At 41.6% G+C, this 19,129-nt stretch overlaps 1 protein-coding gene across 1 annotated transcript in view; it reads right to left on the bottom strand.

Moving 5' to 3' along the window:
- Positions 1–3,539: 3,539 nt before the first annotated feature.
- dcp2 (decapping mRNA 2) overlaps positions 3,540–19,129 on the bottom strand; it is a 30,031-nt gene continuing 14,441 nt past the window's right edge. Inside the window, exons 5-11 of the mRNA XM_033017439.1 lie at positions 18,743–18,895; positions 17,500–17,612; positions 15,736–15,846; positions 7,719–7,857; positions 5,773–5,880; positions 5,372–5,423; positions 3,540–5,247 (exon numbers count right to left, since the gene is read on the bottom strand). Coding sequence (XP_032873330.1) covers positions 5,078–5,247; positions 5,372–5,423; positions 5,773–5,880; positions 7,719–7,857; positions 15,736–15,846; positions 17,500–17,612; positions 18,743–18,895 — 846 coding nt within the window. The 3' untranslated portion in view covers positions 3,540–5,077. The remainder of the gene's footprint in view (positions 5,248–5,371; positions 5,424–5,772; positions 5,881–7,718; positions 7,858–15,735; positions 15,847–17,499; positions 17,613–18,742; positions 18,896–19,129) is intronic.

Here is a 19,129-nt window from a genome sequence, read left to right as displayed (position 1 = left end):
CACATGCTAAATAGCATGACAAAGCATACAAAACACGACTGTAAATTTGTGGCAGATAATTTACCACATTTGCATTTTGAAGGCCTTGTAAAATGTTTCCTACAAAAGGGTGTAGGAAAGAACTGCAGATGCTGGATTAATCTAAGGTAGACACAAAATGCTGGATTAACTCAGCAGATCAGGCAGCATCCCTGGAGAGAAGGAATGGGTGATGTTTAGAATCGAGACCCTTCTTCATCTTACACATTAAGAGTTTTTTTAATTCACAAGTACAATTATCCTTCAATTAGGACAATCCGTTGAACAAAGAGCTGGAATATTTGTTCTTCTGGCAATAATGAAGACAGTCATTAGATGTCAGATTGTCATTCATCCCTAAGTACTTGAGCAGAACAATAGCTTGCAAAATTATCACTCTATTATTAACGAAGGACGTTCACAGATGAACAAAATCAAAAAACGTATTACTTTTAGATATTACACCATCAATACAAATTAAACATAAAATAACAGGTATTTTCTTACCAAATAGAAAAACCATGTCTCCCTTTATTTTTCACTGGTAAAGGCTCCAAATGAAAAGATATCTCGCACAAAGTACAACATTTGCTGGTGGTGCTGGCTCGAAGGGCCGAATGGCCTCCTCCTGCACCTATTTTCTATGTTTAAAACTTAAATGCTAAATTAGTTAGTTAAGTATCAGATCTGGTTCAATTGTTCAGAAGAATGTGGGTTCAAAAACCTAAGCTTATTCTTCAGTGCAGTAACGAGGAAGTACTGTATTGTTAGCAATGTCATCATTCAGACAGGTCAGATGGATAAGGACTTCAGCCACAGATACGCTGAGACAGGATGGTGCCAGGACCATTACCGAGCAAAAAAAGACAAAGTACTGGAGTAACTCAGCAGGTCAGGCAGTATCCCTGGAGAACATGGATAGGTGACATTTCAGGTCGGGTCCCTTTTTTAGACTGATTGTAGGGGGAGGTGGAAAGAAAGCTGGAAGAGAGGAGAGGCAGGACAAAGCATTGCAGGTAATAGGTGAGCACAGACTAAGGGGGTGGGGTTTGACAGATGGTTGGACAAAGGCTAATGATGAGAAAACAGGTGTAAGACAAAAGGATTGAAGAGTTGCAGCCAGAGGAAGAAACGTGGGTGGAAGGGGGGGGAAATAAGTGCGAGTTCAGGTGGTGCACTGGGGGGGGGGGGGGGGGGGGGGGGGGGGGGGGGAGGTGTTAATGGTTGCATATAATTGGAGAATTCAATTCATACCGAATATAGACACAAATGCTGGAGTAACTCAGCAGGACAGGCAGCATCTCTGGAGAGAAGGAATGGGCAACTTTTCTGGTCTTGGTCCTTCTTGGGTTGTGAGCTACCCAAATCGAATAAAAGGTGCTGTTCCTCCAAGGGTATTGACCTGAAATGGTCACCTATCCATATTCTCCAGGGATTCTGCCTGACCAAGAGTTACTCCAGCATTTTGTGTGTTTTTTGGTAACCCATCATCTGCAGTTACTTGTTTTTCCATTTGTTGAGATAATATCGTCAGAGCTCTATTTGGAGTCTTATAGAATACCATTGCAGAACGTTTGGGTGTAACATAGGAAGGAATAAGGAAATATTCACTTTAGTCATCTCATATTTTGTTTGTTGAGACTTCTGTCCAATCAATACAAAGTGTGAGAGAAGTGGGATGGATGCCATATCAGATAATGTTAGATTTGAGAGACTGGGCGATGCAGTAAATTCTTAAAAGAAACCGGTCTATTTATGGGAGCAGACTACTTTTCCATACAAGGGGGGATTGGAGCAAGAGATTTCAATTGCATCTCACTATTGGGGTTTACATTTTAAATGCTATCATAAACAACAATGCCAATAACAAATAAAATGGTACAATTTGCAAAGCAGCATTATTTCTAAAATCTGCAAAATATATCTGATTATACAAAGAAAGTTGATACTTCCAATCCAGGGTGTACACTGCGCCACTGCAAATCCAAAGCTCTTACAATATTTAGCCAATAAACATAAATGTTATATCTGAAACTAGCTAAAACATCTAAAAAAGATAACTACTAAATACTTGACTATGCTTGCTGATTATATCACAGTATCTGTACTGAAAATATCTATACTGCAAATTTTGTCTATCACCAGGCATATCAATCACAAACAAAATGAGGTAAAATCATTCCTCGTAATACGGATTCTTTCTCATTCCCCGAATGGCTAACACTCAAGGAAAAAATTAGAAAGCCTGATTTCTAACATTGTAATTCAGTCCAACAGTCACATTCAGAACAAATTTTCAGAAAAATAATTGCTAATTCAAAGCTCTCGAATTAAAAAAAATTATACTTGCATTTTATAGTCAAAAATCTTCAAGGAGTGCAAAATAAATCTTAATGATTCAATAATCAGGCTTTAATATGGCTTCCCTATTGCACATTTATTAAATTTATTAAATGTGCAAATCAGAATGGCTTAGTTTTGTTTTCACTCCCTTATTGATAACTGCTCTCCATCGCCCAATGCCTCAGGAATTTGATGGTGCCAGTCCAGCAGATTATCTATACTGTAGGATATTACTTATACTACCCTAACAAATCGTTACATTACAGAATTGTACAATTAAATTTCTGGCAAAATTGGTGAATTTAAAACGTGGGAAACAGAACATAACAAGTTTCAGCTTGTAGGTCCCTGGATCTCAAGCCCAGCCCATACTCCGACCGAGCCCTCGAGCTCGGCCACCACTCCCGATCTCAGCCTACACTTCCAAATCAGGGTTTCGGCCCAAAACGTTGCCTATTTCCTTCGCTCCATAGATGCTGCTGCACCCGCTGAGTTTCTCCAGCATTTTTGTGTACCTTCGATTTTCCAGCATCTGCAGTTCCTTCTTAAACACTTCCAAATCAGATCCTAGTTCCAATCCCACCACATGCTTCTGGCAAGCTGACCAACATTTCAGACTTATGGTGCTCGTGACCCCAATTTAGGCTGCATAGCCAATAATCCATAGCCTACTTAGAAAGGATCATGTGCCTGCAGATACAAGGGCTTGGTGTACAATGAGTGAACTAGATGCTGTACCCTTGGTATTTCTGAACAATTGCATACTGGATTAGTTTTACTGTCATTTTCTTAAAATCATAAATATAATTTCTATTCACCAGACTGACCATGCCCCAGTGTCAAGTTAACCCCAACAGAAGTTTTTGCCAATTTTATCAAGTTTGCACAACCTTATAAGGAGGCTTTAAAAATTAAAAATATTATTTTGGGTGCAGGAAACAAAAGACACTTCCAATGTAAGCAAGCATTAAAGTGTTTAAAGCAAAAATTTCAAGTACTATAATAAAAGTGCTACCCAATTGCACAAATTCATCGCAAATGTTTCCTTTAGCCCTTTGAAAATGAAAGAACATTACCACGAGGGTCAAGTGGTATCCATAATCACTGCACTAAAAGACTATCTCCAGAAAGTAAAATATGCATTCAGTGTAAAAATAAATTCCTACCCAGGAAGCCTATTCATATGTAAATAGATTTTATTTATTTTTTAAAAGCTAAAAATAGTCTCAATCCCAAAATCTACATCCTTTGCTCAAATTCTCCCACTGCGTGAAAGTGGGATAAACAAATGCACACTTTATTACAACAATACTATCAATGTTTTAAAATCCTCCGTTCAGAAGGTTATAAATGCTAACAAGAAGAATAGATATTTTCTTAAACAATGTAGCATCATAATTTATTTGGTTGTTACTTTCGTACTATCCAGACACACTATTATACCAAATAGACTACTTGTATGTCAAATTGAACAACCTTAAAAGTTAAAATTTAAAATCACTTTACAGTAAACCATCATTTGTGTAGTATATACTAGTTTTGCAGTGCACAACTGACTTAGTTAAAATCATGATGTTCTGTTTGAGTTTTTTTCTGCAATAGGATGACAGTCAAGGTTGTATCTTCATTAAATAGATGAGCTGGCTAGATAAATTTGAAATCACTTTTCAGAAGTATATTCCTTATCTCACTAATTTGGACTGATAACTCTGTGGTAGCCTTTTGCCTAATATTCATCATGACTGATGACATTTTAATCTACAAAATGTCCATTATTTATATAATATCAACGTTCTCATTACCACAGCTAACCAAGGGTTATTTTTATACATTAGCGATAGCCACTTGAATCAATGGGCTTTAATTAACTAAATTACTTCTTAAAACATTTTCCAAATAGTAGGTTTCAAATCACTACTCAACTGATCTTTTTAATAATTTGAGTAACAGAAAGAAGAGGTTACATTCTCAATTGGCCTGACAGGCATTTTAAAATAAGTAGCCGATATCCCATTCTCATGACAAACAGCCACAGTACTAATGTATGAAAAATGAGAAATTTCTTTAAAAATTGCTGAATAAATGGAAAAATCAGTTCATGTTACAGGACTACTGGTCTGGGAATTGCTAGGAGTGAACAAACAGTAAAATGAAAACAATTGAACACCATATAACTACACCAACAATGAAGACCATTCAATGTGTCCTTTCAGGCAATGGAAATTCTACAAAGGAACATCAGGGGAACAAAAAAATAACCGGCATCTGGACTATATCGCATCACCAAAATTACAATTCATCAAACTGCATAAATAAAATAATCTGTAATAACCCCACCTTTTTGAGTTCCCACTTGAAAAAGTCAGACATCCTTCAACTGTGCTTGCACATTAAGAAAGAGTAGTTGAAACTAAGAGAGGTGGAGGAGCAGGATAGAAAGTAAGCTGGTAATGTGAATAGTTAAAACCTGTTTTCCAGTTCTACGTTACTGAAATAACCATTTTAAGAAAACCTATTGTCAATTCCAAATACTGAAAAGGTAATAGTGTAAAAAGGCTAAATTGCTTCAAACATGACATCATGTTAATTTATATTTTTAAAAACTTTTTAAAAATCCTTGGGCCCTTTCACACAAGGGATGAAAGCCCAGTTTTCAATGATCTTGTAAACATGTTCCTTCCAACCTTCTGATCCCTTCACAAAGACCAACATTCAGTCATAGGTCAAAGCATTTCATTATTGCATCTCGATCAAACTTGAAGCTGAGAAAGGCATTAGATGAAAAATCAGAGTGCCCGTTGCAGGAATCAGAGAGATCAGAACCTGATCTACATGTCCCAGAATATTCCATGAGTTTATTTGAACTGCATAGTTCACAAACTGCACCTAAGAAGAAAATTAAAGATTTGAACTGAAAACAATATGTAAAATATGAATGTTTTCAAATGGCAAGTTTTACACAACAGCATTTAGTTGTATACATTCTGAAAAAGTTACACAATGATCTTACCCATTCCAAAATTGTCCTGCAGGCGCCGTGGCTGAAGTTTTTTGTCAGATTTCTGGAAAATATTTTTTTTAAAGCTGAAATTCATTTGTCATTTAGGACATTTTACACAAAGCACTTTAAAATGCATTACAAGAAAGTAAAGAAAGGGAAAATCTGGAATATCATTGTTAAACTTTGTTTAACAACTTGCAAAGTCAAAGAAAATATAATTCTTAAAATATTACAAACGCCATATAATGATAATTGGGCTGAATACTTGTACAAACAGGGAAGGCGCTCTTGGAAGTGCCTTTATATTTAAAGCCTACTAGAATTACAAATAAAAATCTTCCTTTCCACAATCGTTTTGCTGCCATTGGAACAATCCCTCATTTTTACTTAATTTATAGCAAAAAACTCACCAATATCTGGTATTGTTTGGCCTGCTGACTGTTTACTCCATTAGGCTTCTTCTTCTGGTTAGGTGTATCTTGTTGCTGTTTTCTGCCATTGCCTCGGACATTATGTGACTAATATAGAAATGAGTTTAAGAGGCTGACAAATAAAATCACTTGATTCCTCCTCATTTATTATTATAAAAACAAACTTATACCTGCACCCCAGAAATATTTAAAAGGAACTTCACTATAGTCTTCAATTTTAAAAACAATGCTTAATGATTAGAATTTCAAGATATTGTTAACAAAACCTATTATAAATTTGAATGAACTTGGTGGTTTGTGAAGAATTAGAAATCTGAAAATGGCTGAGTATCTAGGCCATATGACATCTGCCCAAAAGTCTTCATTGGGATTGGACTGTTACCCTGAAAGTACTTTGACCATACTATTTCTATAGGTCATCACACACTGCAAAGACCTCTTCAGCTGAAAGCCAGTTCATGAACAGACAAGCACATTGGCAATGATAGGCTCATTGGACTGATATCAGCAAATAACCAAGATGCTTGAGAGATGGACAAAAGCAACCAGTCATGGTCTAAGTTAACTTGTAAAAAAGCCTTTGACCGACAATTGCAAAGATGCTTCTCTGCAAGGACATTGCCTCTTGTATTGGTTGAAATACATTAAGAATAGGCAGGGAAGCCATGATAGGAAGTAGTGTAACTATACATGTAAACGGTTTGGACACTGATCATCTGTGGCATGCCACAGGAATCAGTGTTAGGACAGTTTCTTTTTCTATTCTTAGTTATGTCGAAGATGCAGGCAGGTTTGCAGTTGATGCTAAGATTTCAGCGACTGTTAGGACGATAGATGATGGTCAATTGCTCAGGAGTACCTGATACATTACGAAAATGGATTCATAACAAGCAAGTGATCTTTCATATATAGCATTTTGCATATGGACAGGATTAATGATGAAAGCACTAAAAGGGTGCAAAAGAATGAGATATGGCTTTTGATTCACGAAGAATACCTTGAAGTGATAATTGGAGTATATAGGTGGTAGAGGGTCTCTTGTAGGGCAATTGACCATCATACCATTTGGTCTTACTAAAAGACTTGAATATGACAAATGATGATGATATGAGTGGTGGTTATTGAGGCTTAGGGAAAGGAGCATTTAAAACATATTAATAAGGGGATAAAGGTTTTATGATATAAGCATGATTTGACTTGTTTACATGATGATTCAGTATATAGGCGGTGTTGAATAGGCAGTCTGTTTCAAGTAAATAGACAATGGAAGGCCAGTGGTTACAAGGTCAGATGTTAAGAACAGTTCTTTCCTGAGAGAACAGAGTATTTGCATTTCTGTGGCTCTCAATTTTAAATTGTTTTTCCATTGTTCCTGAGCGAGGAATCTTTCTTGCCTTCCATTATACAAAATGATCTTCAATTATCTTTACGAATAATATAAATCATATACCTCTCAAACAAATCCTTTCAAATACGATATAACAAATAAAAGTAAGCAATTAAAACATTGACAACATTTTTTTTTAAAAGACACGTGAACTACGAAGATTAGATGTTATGCAATGCACAATGTGTAATGCCGTGAGAGGAAGGTGTAATTGCCACATTTGAACAATTACTTCCAGCTAGACAGGGAAAGGAAAATGGCACAACTGAAAAAAGCTATTATTCCCCATATCATTAAATTGATATAAACGACTCCATTGATAAATACCATTTCGCCATATTTGCGACCAAGTTACAATTGTGTTCAAGAAAAGTTGCCAATGATTGCAAGAAACCAAGCTATGAAAGCACATACAATAATGACATTAGATTAAACCATCCCTGATTATTTGGTCGTAAAAGCTACAGCTTTGCGCTATATAATCACCAAAAAACGTATACTAAGCTGGGTTTCTTTCCAGTTAATATTAGTCGCTTACCTTATTCTTTATTGCTTCAGAAAGGTCAACCTGATTGGTTTGACTGAATGCCTTCTGCTGTGGTCTGTGTTTTACTGAACATGTCCATTGGTCTCCTGAAAATCCATCAACTAACTGTTGATTCTGTCGAGCTCTTTTTCTAGCAAACAAAAATTCAGATTTTATGGAAGATCTATTTGATAAAGATAAAATGGTTGTTTTGTATTTTCACCTTTCAATGCATATCTTTAAACGTATAAAACTGCTGAAATGGCAAATTCCACCACAGATCACAAGCACATTGCTAACATTTCACATAATCATTGCAAACATGACAAACAAAAAATGACAAATATTTTTTTCAATTCAGTTAGATAACATGGAAACATAGAAAAATAGGTGCAGGATTAGGCCATTCGAGCTGGCACCGTCATTCAATATGATCATGGCTGATCATCTAATATCAGTACCCCGTTCCTGATTTTTCCCCATATCCCTTGATTCCGTTAGCCCTAAGAGCCAAATCTAATTCTCTCATGCAAACATCCAGTGAATTGGCCTCCAATGCCTTCTGTGGCAGAGAATTCCACAGATTCACAACTCTCTGGGTGAAAAGGTTTTTCCTCATCTCAGTCCTAAATGGCCTACCCCTATTCTTAAAAGGACCCCTGGTTCTGGACTTCCCCCAACATCGGGAACATTTTTCCTGCATGTAGCCTGTCCAATCCTTTAAGAATTTTATATGCACTATAAGATTCCCTTTCATCCTTCAAAATTCCAGCGAATACAAGCCCAGTCGACCCATTCTTTCATCATATGTCAGTCCTGCCATACCGGGAATTGACCTGGTGAGCCTACGCTGCATTCCCTCAATAACAAAAATGTCCTTCCTCAAATTAGGAGACCAAAATTGCACACAATACTCCAGGTAAGGTCTTATTACAGGCGCGGTCTCACTCCAGGTTCTTGGTTCTTGGTTTCTTGGTCCTCCAAAATATTCCAAATGGAATATAAAACTGGATGTGCGGCCCTGTAAAACTGCACAAGGATCTCCTTGCTCCTAAACTCAAATCCTCTCACAATGAAGGCCAACATGACATTCACTGTCTGCTGCACCTGCATGCTTACTTTCTGTGACTGATGTACAAGCATACCCAAATCTCGTTGCACCTACCCTTTTCCTAATCCGGCACCATTCAGATAATTATCTGCCTTCCTGTTCTTGCCACCAAAGTGGATAACCTCACATTTATCCACATTATATTGCATCTGACCACTCACCCAACCTATCCAAGTCACCCTGCAGCCTCATCGCATCTCACACTGCCACCCAGCTTTGTGTCATCCGCAAACTTGGAGATGTTACATTTAATTCCCTCGTCTAAATTGTTAATATATATTGTAAATAACTGGGGTCCCTTGCAGAGCTTTGCAGCACCCAACTAGTGGACTATCTCCACCCATCGAGAGGTCATCTATTTATTGCTGGCCGTTTTGTTACAGACTTCTCTGTCTATCAGTCTGAAGAGGGGTTCCAACCCAAAACATGACCTATTCCTTTTCTGAGTCACAGAGGGTGAAAACAGGCCCTTCAGGTTGGCCCAACCTGCCCACACTAGCCAAATTAACCGGCTGGCGTTGATGATGGCTGTCACGGTGTGCTGCTTCTTGCTGTTTTGTATGTGATTGTTCATTTGTGTCGTCTGTGAAAACCCCACAAAGATTTCTTTCACGAGAGAGGTACACATTAACATCAGACATACAGTACCTCCAAACATCGTTCTGGATTTCTCTCACTCGCTGGATTATTTGGACATACTCATCGGCGGGGCTGTGGCTGTGTTCAAGGTCTTGAGACGGAGGAGGACCCCTGGGAAGCACTCGCCCGACTACAGCGACGAGGATTACGCACACCGCTCCCGAGGATGTTCCTTGCAAATCTACATTCTCTCAACAACAAAGTGGACGAACTCCTGTGCCAAACAAACAAGGACTTCTCTCAAGCCGCTGCCCAGTATTTCACCGAGACCTGGCTGTGTGAGTTGACCCCGGACAATGCACTGCAACTGGCTGGCTTTCAATTACATAGAGTGGACCGTGAAGCAGAGGCAGCGGAAAAATGAAGAGGCAGTGGAATATGTTTCTTTCCTAACCAGGACTGGTGCAACGATATCACGGTACTCCCAATCTAGAATCCATCTTTGTCAACTGCTGACCAGGTAATAAGGGTAGAGAGTGACTTTCATGGTCATTGTTTTGGGGGACTTTAACAAGGGTAACCTCAGCTGAGACCTTCCAAAGTACAGACTTCATGTTACCTCACCCACCAGAGGGGAGAGAACACTTGATCACTGTTACACTTCAATCAAAAACACATATCGCTCTGTTCCCCGTGCGGCTCTGGGTCTCTCTGATCATTGTTTAGTTCACCTTATTCCGACCTACAGGCAGAAACTAAAATTTGCTAAGCCTGTGGTCAGAATAATGAAAAGGTGGACAAGTGAGGGCATTGAAAACCTAGTTCTCCTTTGGCTGCACCGGTTGGAATGTGTTCAGGGAAGCAACCACAAGCCTCAATGAGTATACAGACAGGGTGGCATCAAATGTCAGCTTTTATGAGGACAGTTGCATTCCCACTAGAACCCGAATCTGGTTCAACAACGACAAGCCCTGGTTTACTGCAGAACTCGGACAGCTCTGCCAGTCTAAAGATGAGGCCTACAGGAGCGGGGATGCAGACCTCTACAGGCAGGCCAAGTACAAGCTGAGAAGAGGAAACAGAGCTGCCAAGGAAAGGTACTATGAGAAGTTGAGGAGCACGTTCTCAGCTAGTGACTCTTCTTCAGTTTGAAAGGGCGCACAAAATCACCAGCTACAAGAGGACAACCCCCCCGCTCCTTGGACAATCGTCAGCTGACCAACGACCTGAACGAGTTCTACTGCAAGTTCGATAAACAGAAACTTAACCCTGGTACCCCCTCCCCAACCAACACTTCACACCTATTTACAGCCTGACTCCAGTCTGCAAAGACTGGGCCCTTTCCCACCCACCCCTCTCCAATCACCACTTAACACCCACTTACAGCCCGACTCCAGTCTGCAAAGGCAGGGCCATCGTCCACTACACACCCCTTCCTTGCTGCCCAATATCAGTCTGGCCACTTCTCCATCACTAACAATAGAAATTGAGGAGGTGGAGAGGCTATTCAGAAGACAGAAAAGCCGGAAATCTCCAGGACCAGACAATGTTTCGCTCTCTACCCTCAAGCTCTGTGCCGAATAACTGGCACCGGTCTATACAGACATTTTCAACCAGTCTCTGCAAACCTGTACTGTCCCTGCCTGCTTCAAAGTCTCCACTATTGTCCCTGTACACAAAAAGACAAGGATCACTGGTCTTAATGACTACAGGCCTGTCACACTGGATGGCCAACCGGGCCAATTGATCGGTGGATGACACAGTCAACCAAGGCCTGTACCGTCCTCCAGCACCTAGACCGCCAGGGGACCTATGCAAGGATTTTGTTTGTTGATTTAAACTCTGCATTCAACACCATTGTGCCAGAGATACTACACTCCAAACTCTCCAAGATGGCTGCCTGAACCCCTCTGTCAGTGGATCACCAACTTCCTGAGAGACAGGAAGCAGCATGTGAGGCTGGGAAAGCACATCTCGGACCCGCAGACCCTCAGCATAGGAGCACCTTTACTCTCTCTACACCACCAAGTAAGCATGCAAGTACAGCAGGCAGTGAAGAAAGTGAATGGCATGTTGGCCTTCATAACAAGGAGTTGAGTATAGGAGCAAAGAGGTCCTTCTGCAGTTGTACAGGGCCCCAGTGAGACGACACCTGGAGTATTGTGTGCAGTTTTGGTCTCCAAATTTGAGGAAGGACATTCTTGCTATTGAGGGTATGCAGCGTAGGTTCACGAGGTTAATTTCCGAGATGGTGGGACTGTCATATGTTGATAGAATGGAACGGCTGGGCTTGTATACTCTGAAATTTAGGATGAGAGGATATCTTATTGAAACCTATAAGATTATTAAGGGATTGGACATGCTAGAAGCATGAAACATGTTCCCGATGTTGAGGGAGTCCAGAACCAGGGGCCACAGTTCAAGAATAAGCTATTTAGAACGGAGATGAAGAAAAACGTTTTCACACAAAGGGTTGTGAATCTATGGAATTCTCTGCCTCAGAAGGCAGTGGAGGCCAATTCTCTGGATGCTTTCAAGGAAATAGTTAGATAGAGCTCTTAAACATAGGGTATACGGGGAGAAGGCAGGAATGGGGTACTGAATGTGGATGATCAGCCATGAACACTGAATGGCGGTGCTGGCTCGATGGACCGAATTGGCCTTCTCCAGCCCCTATTGTCTATTTGCCACAGACTCCTCTGTCAAGCTTCTCAAGTTTGCCTACAGACAGGAAGTGACACAGCTGGCATCCTGGTAACAATCTGGAGCTCAATGCTCTTAAGACAGTGGAATTGATAGTAGACTTTAGGAGAGCTCCCCCTCCCCTCCCCCCACTCACCATCAACAACACTGATACCGAACGGTCTGTCCTCAGCAGAGGCCTCACCTTTGTTTCCCTCCGTCCCCACTTCAATGAGTTACGCGTTCGCCACGAAGTGGAGCTCTTCTTCCGTCGCCTCCGCATTCAAGCGTTTTTCCATGGGAAGGAGTCCTCACCCCCTAGTGATGACCCCATCTCCAAAGGACCCCCTCCTCTTGGACTCCCCATGGCCATCTACCTCCTTTAGATCTTTTTATTTTAAACTGCTGGCAGGACATCAACCGCCTCAACTTCTCCACTCCCCTTTCTCACTCTAACCTCTCCCCCCCCCCCCCCCCTAAACGTACAGCCCTCCACTCACTCTGCAACAACCCAGAATTGGTGATCAAACCTGCGACAAGGGAGGTGCCATGGTAGCCTGGCGCGTTGATCTCTACAAGTCTGAGGCGTCAACTCTCAGAAACCTCCTCCTACTTAACCTTGGACCATGACCCCACAAATGAGCACCAGGCCATTATCTCAAACACTATTACTGGCTTCATCACTTCTGGCTCCCTGCTCTCCCCAGCTCCAACTTCATAGTTCCCCAGCCCCGCACGGCCCGATTTTACCTCCTCCCCAAAATCCACAAACCTGACTGTCCTAGCAGACCCATTGTTTCTGCTTGTTCATGTCCCACCAAACTTATTTCCACATTCCTCGACTCCATCCTATCCCCCCTGGTTAAATCCCTCCCTACCTATGTCCAAGACACTTCACACGCTCTTCGTCTCCTCCATGACTTCTGTTTTCTAGGCCCCCATTCCCTCATCTTCACCATGGATGTCCAGTCACTCTACACCTCCATCCCCCACCAGGAGGGTTTTAAAGCCCTCCGTTTCTTCCTCGACTGCAGAACTAACCAATCCCCGTCTACCGATACTCTCCCCCGCTGGTCCTTACCCTCAACAACTGTTCGTTTGACTCCTCCCATTTCCTCCAAAGGCGTAGCTATGGGCACGCGCATGGACCCAGCTATGTCTGCCTCTTTGTAGGGTACGTCAAACAATTCTTGTTCGAGGCGTCCCGTTGTCCTATCCCCGAACTCTACCTCTGCTATATCGACGGCTGCATTGGTGTTACCTCCCGCACCCATGCAGAACTCACTGACTTCATCCATTTCACCACGAAATTCCATCCGGCACTCAAATTCACCTGGACCATTTGCGACATGTCCCTACTGTTTCTAGACCTCACTCCATCGCAAGCAACAGACTACTGACCGACATCTACTATTAAACCTACTGACTCCCACGGCTATCTGGACTACATTTGTTCCCACACTGCTTCCTGTAAGGACATCCCCTACTCCCAATTCCTCCATCTACGCCGCATCTGCACCCAGGATGAGGTGTTCCAAACCAGGGCATCGGAGATGTCTTCATTCTTCAGGGAACGGGGGTTCCCCTCTTCGACTATAGATGAGGCTCTTTTATACCCCGTAACTCTGCTCTCACTCCCCATCCCCCTACTCGTAACAAGGAAAGAGTCCCCCTTGCCTCACCTTCCACCCTACCAGCCGTCACATACAACAGATAATCCTCCGACATTTTCGCAACCTCCAACGGGATCCCACCACTGGCCACATCTTCCCATCTCCTCCCCTGCCGGCTTTCCGCAGCGACCGCTGCCTCCGTAACTCCCTGGTCAATTCTTCCCTTCCCACCCAAACCACCCCCTCCCCGGGTACTTTCCCTTGCAACCACAGGAAATGTACAACTTGTCACTTATCCTCCCCCCTCAACTCCATCCAAGGACCTAAGCAGTCTTTCCAGGTGCGGCAGAGGTTCACCTGCACCTCCTCCAATCTCATCTATTGCATCCGCTGCTCTAGGTGTCAGCTGCTCTACATCGGTGAGACCAAGCGCAGGCTTGGCGATCGCTTTACCCAATACCTCCACTCAGTTTGCAATAACCAACCTGATCACCCGGTGGCTCAGCACTTCAACTCCCCCTCCCATTCCGAATCCGACCTTTCTGTCCTGGACCGCCTCCATGGCCTGAGTGAGTCCCACCGTAAATTGGAGGAGCAGCACCTCATATTTCGCTTGGGTAGTTTACACACCAGCGGTATGAACATTGACCTCCAATTTCAGGTAGTCCTTACTTTCTCCCTCTTTCCCCTCCCCTTCCCAGCACTCCCACAGCTCACCGTCTCCGCCTCTTCCTTTCTTCTTCCAGCCCCCCTCATCCCCTCATCAGTCTGAAGAAGGGTCTCGACCCGAAACGTCACCCATTCCTTCGCTCCATAGATGCTGCCTCACCCGCTGAGTTTCTCCAGCAGTTTTGTCTATCATCAACAACACCACAGTCACTCCGTGGAGACTTTTAAGTTCCTTGGACCCATCATCTCCAAGGACCTGAAATTGGGGGGGGGGGGGGGGCACCATCGACTCCACAGTCAAAAAGGCCCAACAGAGATGTACTTCCTGCCACCGACAATGATGGTCCAATTCTATACGGCCATTGTAGAGTCTGTCCTCACCTTCTCCATCATGGTCTGGTTTGGCTCAGCCACCATGCACGACATCCGGAGGCTGCAGCAAATCGTCCAATCAGCTGAGAAGGTTGTTGGCCGCAACCTTCCCTCCATTGACGAACTGTACACTACAAGGGCCAGGAAGCGAGCGGGTAAGATCATCTTTGACCCCTCCCACCCTGACCACAAACTCTTTGAAGTACTTCCCTCTGGATGGCGACTCCAGACCGTCAAAGCAGCCACAGCCAGACATAAAAGCAGCTTTTTTCCCCATGAGTAGTAGCTCTTCTCAATAACCAAAAGTCTGTAGCCTCATTTTCTTCTGGTATTTTATTTCATTCACATGTTTAAACTGTAATGTTTTATTATTAATGTTTTATGTGTCATTCTTAATTGTTACTGTATGTCGTGTTGTTACTTGCGAGCAGAGCACCAAGGCAAATTCCTTGTATGTGTACATACTTGGCCAATAAACGTATTCATTCATTCATGTCCCAGCTACATTAGTCCCACCTACCCACGTTTGGTCCATATCCCTCCAAACCTGTCCTGTCCATGTACCTGTCTAACAATTTCTTAAATTTCGGGATAATAATTTATTTATTTATTTATTTAATTTTATTTTTATTTATTTATGGGCGCCTTTCAAGAGTCTCAAGGACACCTACCTCCCCCAGCATCTTGTTCCATACATCCACCGTCCTTTTTGTGAAAATGTTACCCCTCAGATTCCTATTAAATCTTTTCTCCTACACCTTAAACCTAATTCCTCTGGTCCTTGATTCACCTGCTCTGGGAAAGAGACTCTGTGCACCTACCCGATCTATTCCTCTCATGATTTTATACACAATCCAGAGATGTTGCCTTACCCACTGAGTTACTCCAGCATTTTGTATCTATCTTTGATGAAGTGAACCTGGAATTGGCTGTTACTGAATACAAAGATCGACAGGCATTTTGTGACTGGAAGGCTACAAAGGTTCAATATTATTACACTTACCTTGTATTTATCCTTTCCAATAAAGTTTTAGATGGTGTTGTGTTATTAGATACAAGTCCATCGCTATCTGAAGAATCTGCATAGTTTTTGGATATCCAATCTCTTAATGGCCTATGAAGACAACAAGTTTACTTCAAAAATGATTTGCAGAACATTAAAAGTTATGTCCAAAAGTTAAACAGGTGATAGGCCACAAATAATGAGCGGTTTGTTAAAGCTGAAAATCAACAATAGAAACATAGAAAATAGGTGCAGGAGGCCAGTGGGCCCTTCGAGCCTGCACCGCCATTCATTGTGATCATGGCTGATCATCCACAATCAGTAACCCGTGCCTGCCTTCTCCACATATCCCTTGATTCCGCTAGCCCCTAAAGCTCTATCTAACTCTTTTAAATTCATCCAGTGAATTGGCCTCTACTCCCTTCTATGGCAGAGAATTTCACAAATTCACAACTCTCTGGGTGAAATTTTTCTCATCTCAGTTTCAAATGGCCTCCCCTTTATAACACAATATGTTTTAAAAGGAACTGTTGTCAATCCATTCCCACCACAGATGCTGCCTGACCTGCAGAGTTCCTCCAGCACTTAATTTTTTCCCTCAATACCTAATCCTATTCTAAAAAATGCTAATATAGCCAAATAACAAGGAGACAAAAGCCATATTCTGACCATCTGCATAAACTACCTCCTCACCTACCTCCTCACAAGCTAGGGCGGCGCTGAACAACATCATGGAGTCCTGGGGCGCCTTGCAGAGGGCCGCCAGCAGCAGTCTCCACCCGGCGCGGCCTACGGACTTTGGGAGCCGCTGACTCCGGTAGGAGGGGGCCGACTCTGGTGTCCACGCCGCTGAGGACTTGTATCACCCCGGCGAGCGGTCCTGGACATCGGGCCGCCCGTAGCTGCAACTGCGGAGGGCTTGGGGAGGCCCTGACCATGAGGAACAGAGGAGGAAGAGACTGACTTTGGTGCCTTCCCACACAGTGGGAAACTTTGATTCTGCTGTGTGGGGATGTTTTATGTCAAATTCTATAGTGTGTGTTCTTTTATACCCTTTCTGGCTTAATCCCTCCCTTCACCACCTCCAGTTTAAATTCCAGTTGGAATATTTTGGAGGACCAAGTAACCAAGAACCAAGAATGCCAACATTAGATTCAATCACCCAAAAGTAACCATTAGTTAATGAATCCCATGTACTCTTCGGCTGATACCAACGAAATAATGAATGTCAAGAACCCCACGCCTTAGAATGAGAAAACTAAATTCAATATAATAATAATTAATCTTGAAATAATTTTCAGTTGAAACTTTTCGCAATTCTATCTGTATAATTCACAGGTTGAAAAATTAGGCTTACATTCCTGTCATCCACTCCACATCTAATAACAAAATATTTCTCACCACCGATAGCAATTAACAGCATTGAGTATTAGTCAACTAGCAACAACACGGTACAACACAGTAATCAATTCATTTTCAGATCACAGGATTTAAAACTTGATGAGCACCCCCCACCTCAATTGTAAATCCATCTTCAACCTGGAGTCAAGGAAAGAGCGTTCACGTTGCGACCCTGTGTCCACCAATCTTTCCACCACTACGCACAAAGAGCAAGACATCATTGTACGCCGATGCAAAGAAGTGTGTTCAGCTCTGGCTGAACAATTTCTAATTTTGTGATGTGGACTAGATAAGAAAATCTTCAACCTGCGATAGAATTCAGCCTTTGAAAGGATTAAGAGGGCACCACATTTGCAAACTTACCTTATAAATGGAATAGCCATGAAAAACTTATTGGGTGCTAAACCCAGTTTTGACTTGGGAGTCATGTCATTCCTATGGGATGGCAACTTCTCGATGGAAAACCATTCAATGTTCTAAAATAAAATGAATTAAAAACGCCACTTGTAAGGCACTTCTTACCCACAGAATGTCATCTTATTGCAACACAAGGGTTAGTTAGGTTAAAAGGAAAGAAGAGGAAAAGAGAAACAGGAATAGGAATCACAGGGATAGTTTATATGTTTGGAGGAGTTAGCAAAATTAACAAGGGGTGGTGAAGCAGACAAAATGAGTATATCTAGATCTCAAAAGCAGTCGTGAAAGAGGCAGTCGCTTATCAAGAATCAATTAGGAATACTAAAATTAAGAGCAGAGAAAACGTGCAAGGAAGTTAGATTGAAATGTGTAAGATGGAGTAAAGATGTGGAGTGATAAAAAAGCAGATAAGAATTTTAAAATTGACACATTAGGATAGCAGGAAACTGGATGGGAAAGGATATTCCGTTGGGTATAGGACTTTTGAATGAAGATACTAATTTTAAAATATGGAACCTTTGGGTAAATAATAAAAAAAGACAGATAAAAGGTAGTGATTTTGGTAAATGAGTACAGATGGCAAGAAAGCTTGGCATGAAATACAATTCCAAGGATTTGCATAATTCACTCGAGATTATATTATATCCTGTATTATATAATTGTTGAATATTATATATCTTCATGATACAGGCCATCCCAGATTATGAACACCCAATTTATAGATATCCCTGTCCATGATTGAGCTCCCATAAATTCAAAAGTCCGACGTACGTACATCCATTTGTTCCTATGAATGGCAGAACTAGTTTCTTCTCTCACTCCACCTTTAGTAAATGTTCTTGTCTTGTTTAGTAATTGTTCTTTCTTGTGTGCTTTTGATGTCATTCATTACAATATTGTGGAGTTGAGGTTACCAAAGAGTGATTATTTTTTGTTTTCCAACATGGATATCATCGACTTATGTATGTCTGTAAAATCCATTCGTAACCCCGGGATGGCCTGTGTATACACTTTATGCAAGCACAATGCAATTACATAAGAGAATCTGGTTACAAATGATGTGAACCGCAAAAGATATGCAGATATTTATGGTGAAATAATAAATACAATTAAATAAAAAGGTTACTGCTTTGCAAGATTACCGGCCGAATTAAAAATACAAACGAGTAAATTTTCAAGTTGCAAATACCCGGATTTCTTTTCTCGTTTTAGGGTTAAATTTTGTATCCTTTGGAACACCTGGTATTATGTATAATCGAGCTAGTTGATCATTGATTCTTTGTTCAATGTAGTCATCTTTACAAATGCGATCTCTAATGTCGAATCCGGTCTCTTCTAGAACCTAAAATAAACACACAACACTGCATGCCAAACATGAAACTAAATGCATAAACTTAATTATATACCTTATAACATGCTGTTTAAAGAAGATTGATGTTAAATTTATCAAACAATGAGATTTCAATTCCCCCTCTCAAACATACTTGGAAACGAGTAGGACGATAAAGCTGGATTCACCTAATTAGTATACACAAACAGTAGAGCAGAGGAATAGGCCCTTTGCCCCAAAATGTCT

The sequence above is a fragment of the Amblyraja radiata genome, chromosome 3 (assembly GCF_010909765.2).
Source record: "Amblyraja radiata isolate CabotCenter1 chromosome 3, sAmbRad1.1.pri, whole genome shotgun sequence".
In the NCBI taxonomy this organism is placed as follows: domain Eukaryota; kingdom Metazoa; phylum Chordata; class Chondrichthyes; order Rajiformes; family Rajidae; genus Amblyraja; species Amblyraja radiata.
The sequence above is the reverse complement of the archived record's forward strand: the minus strand, read 5'-3'. Positions and strand labels throughout refer to the sequence as shown.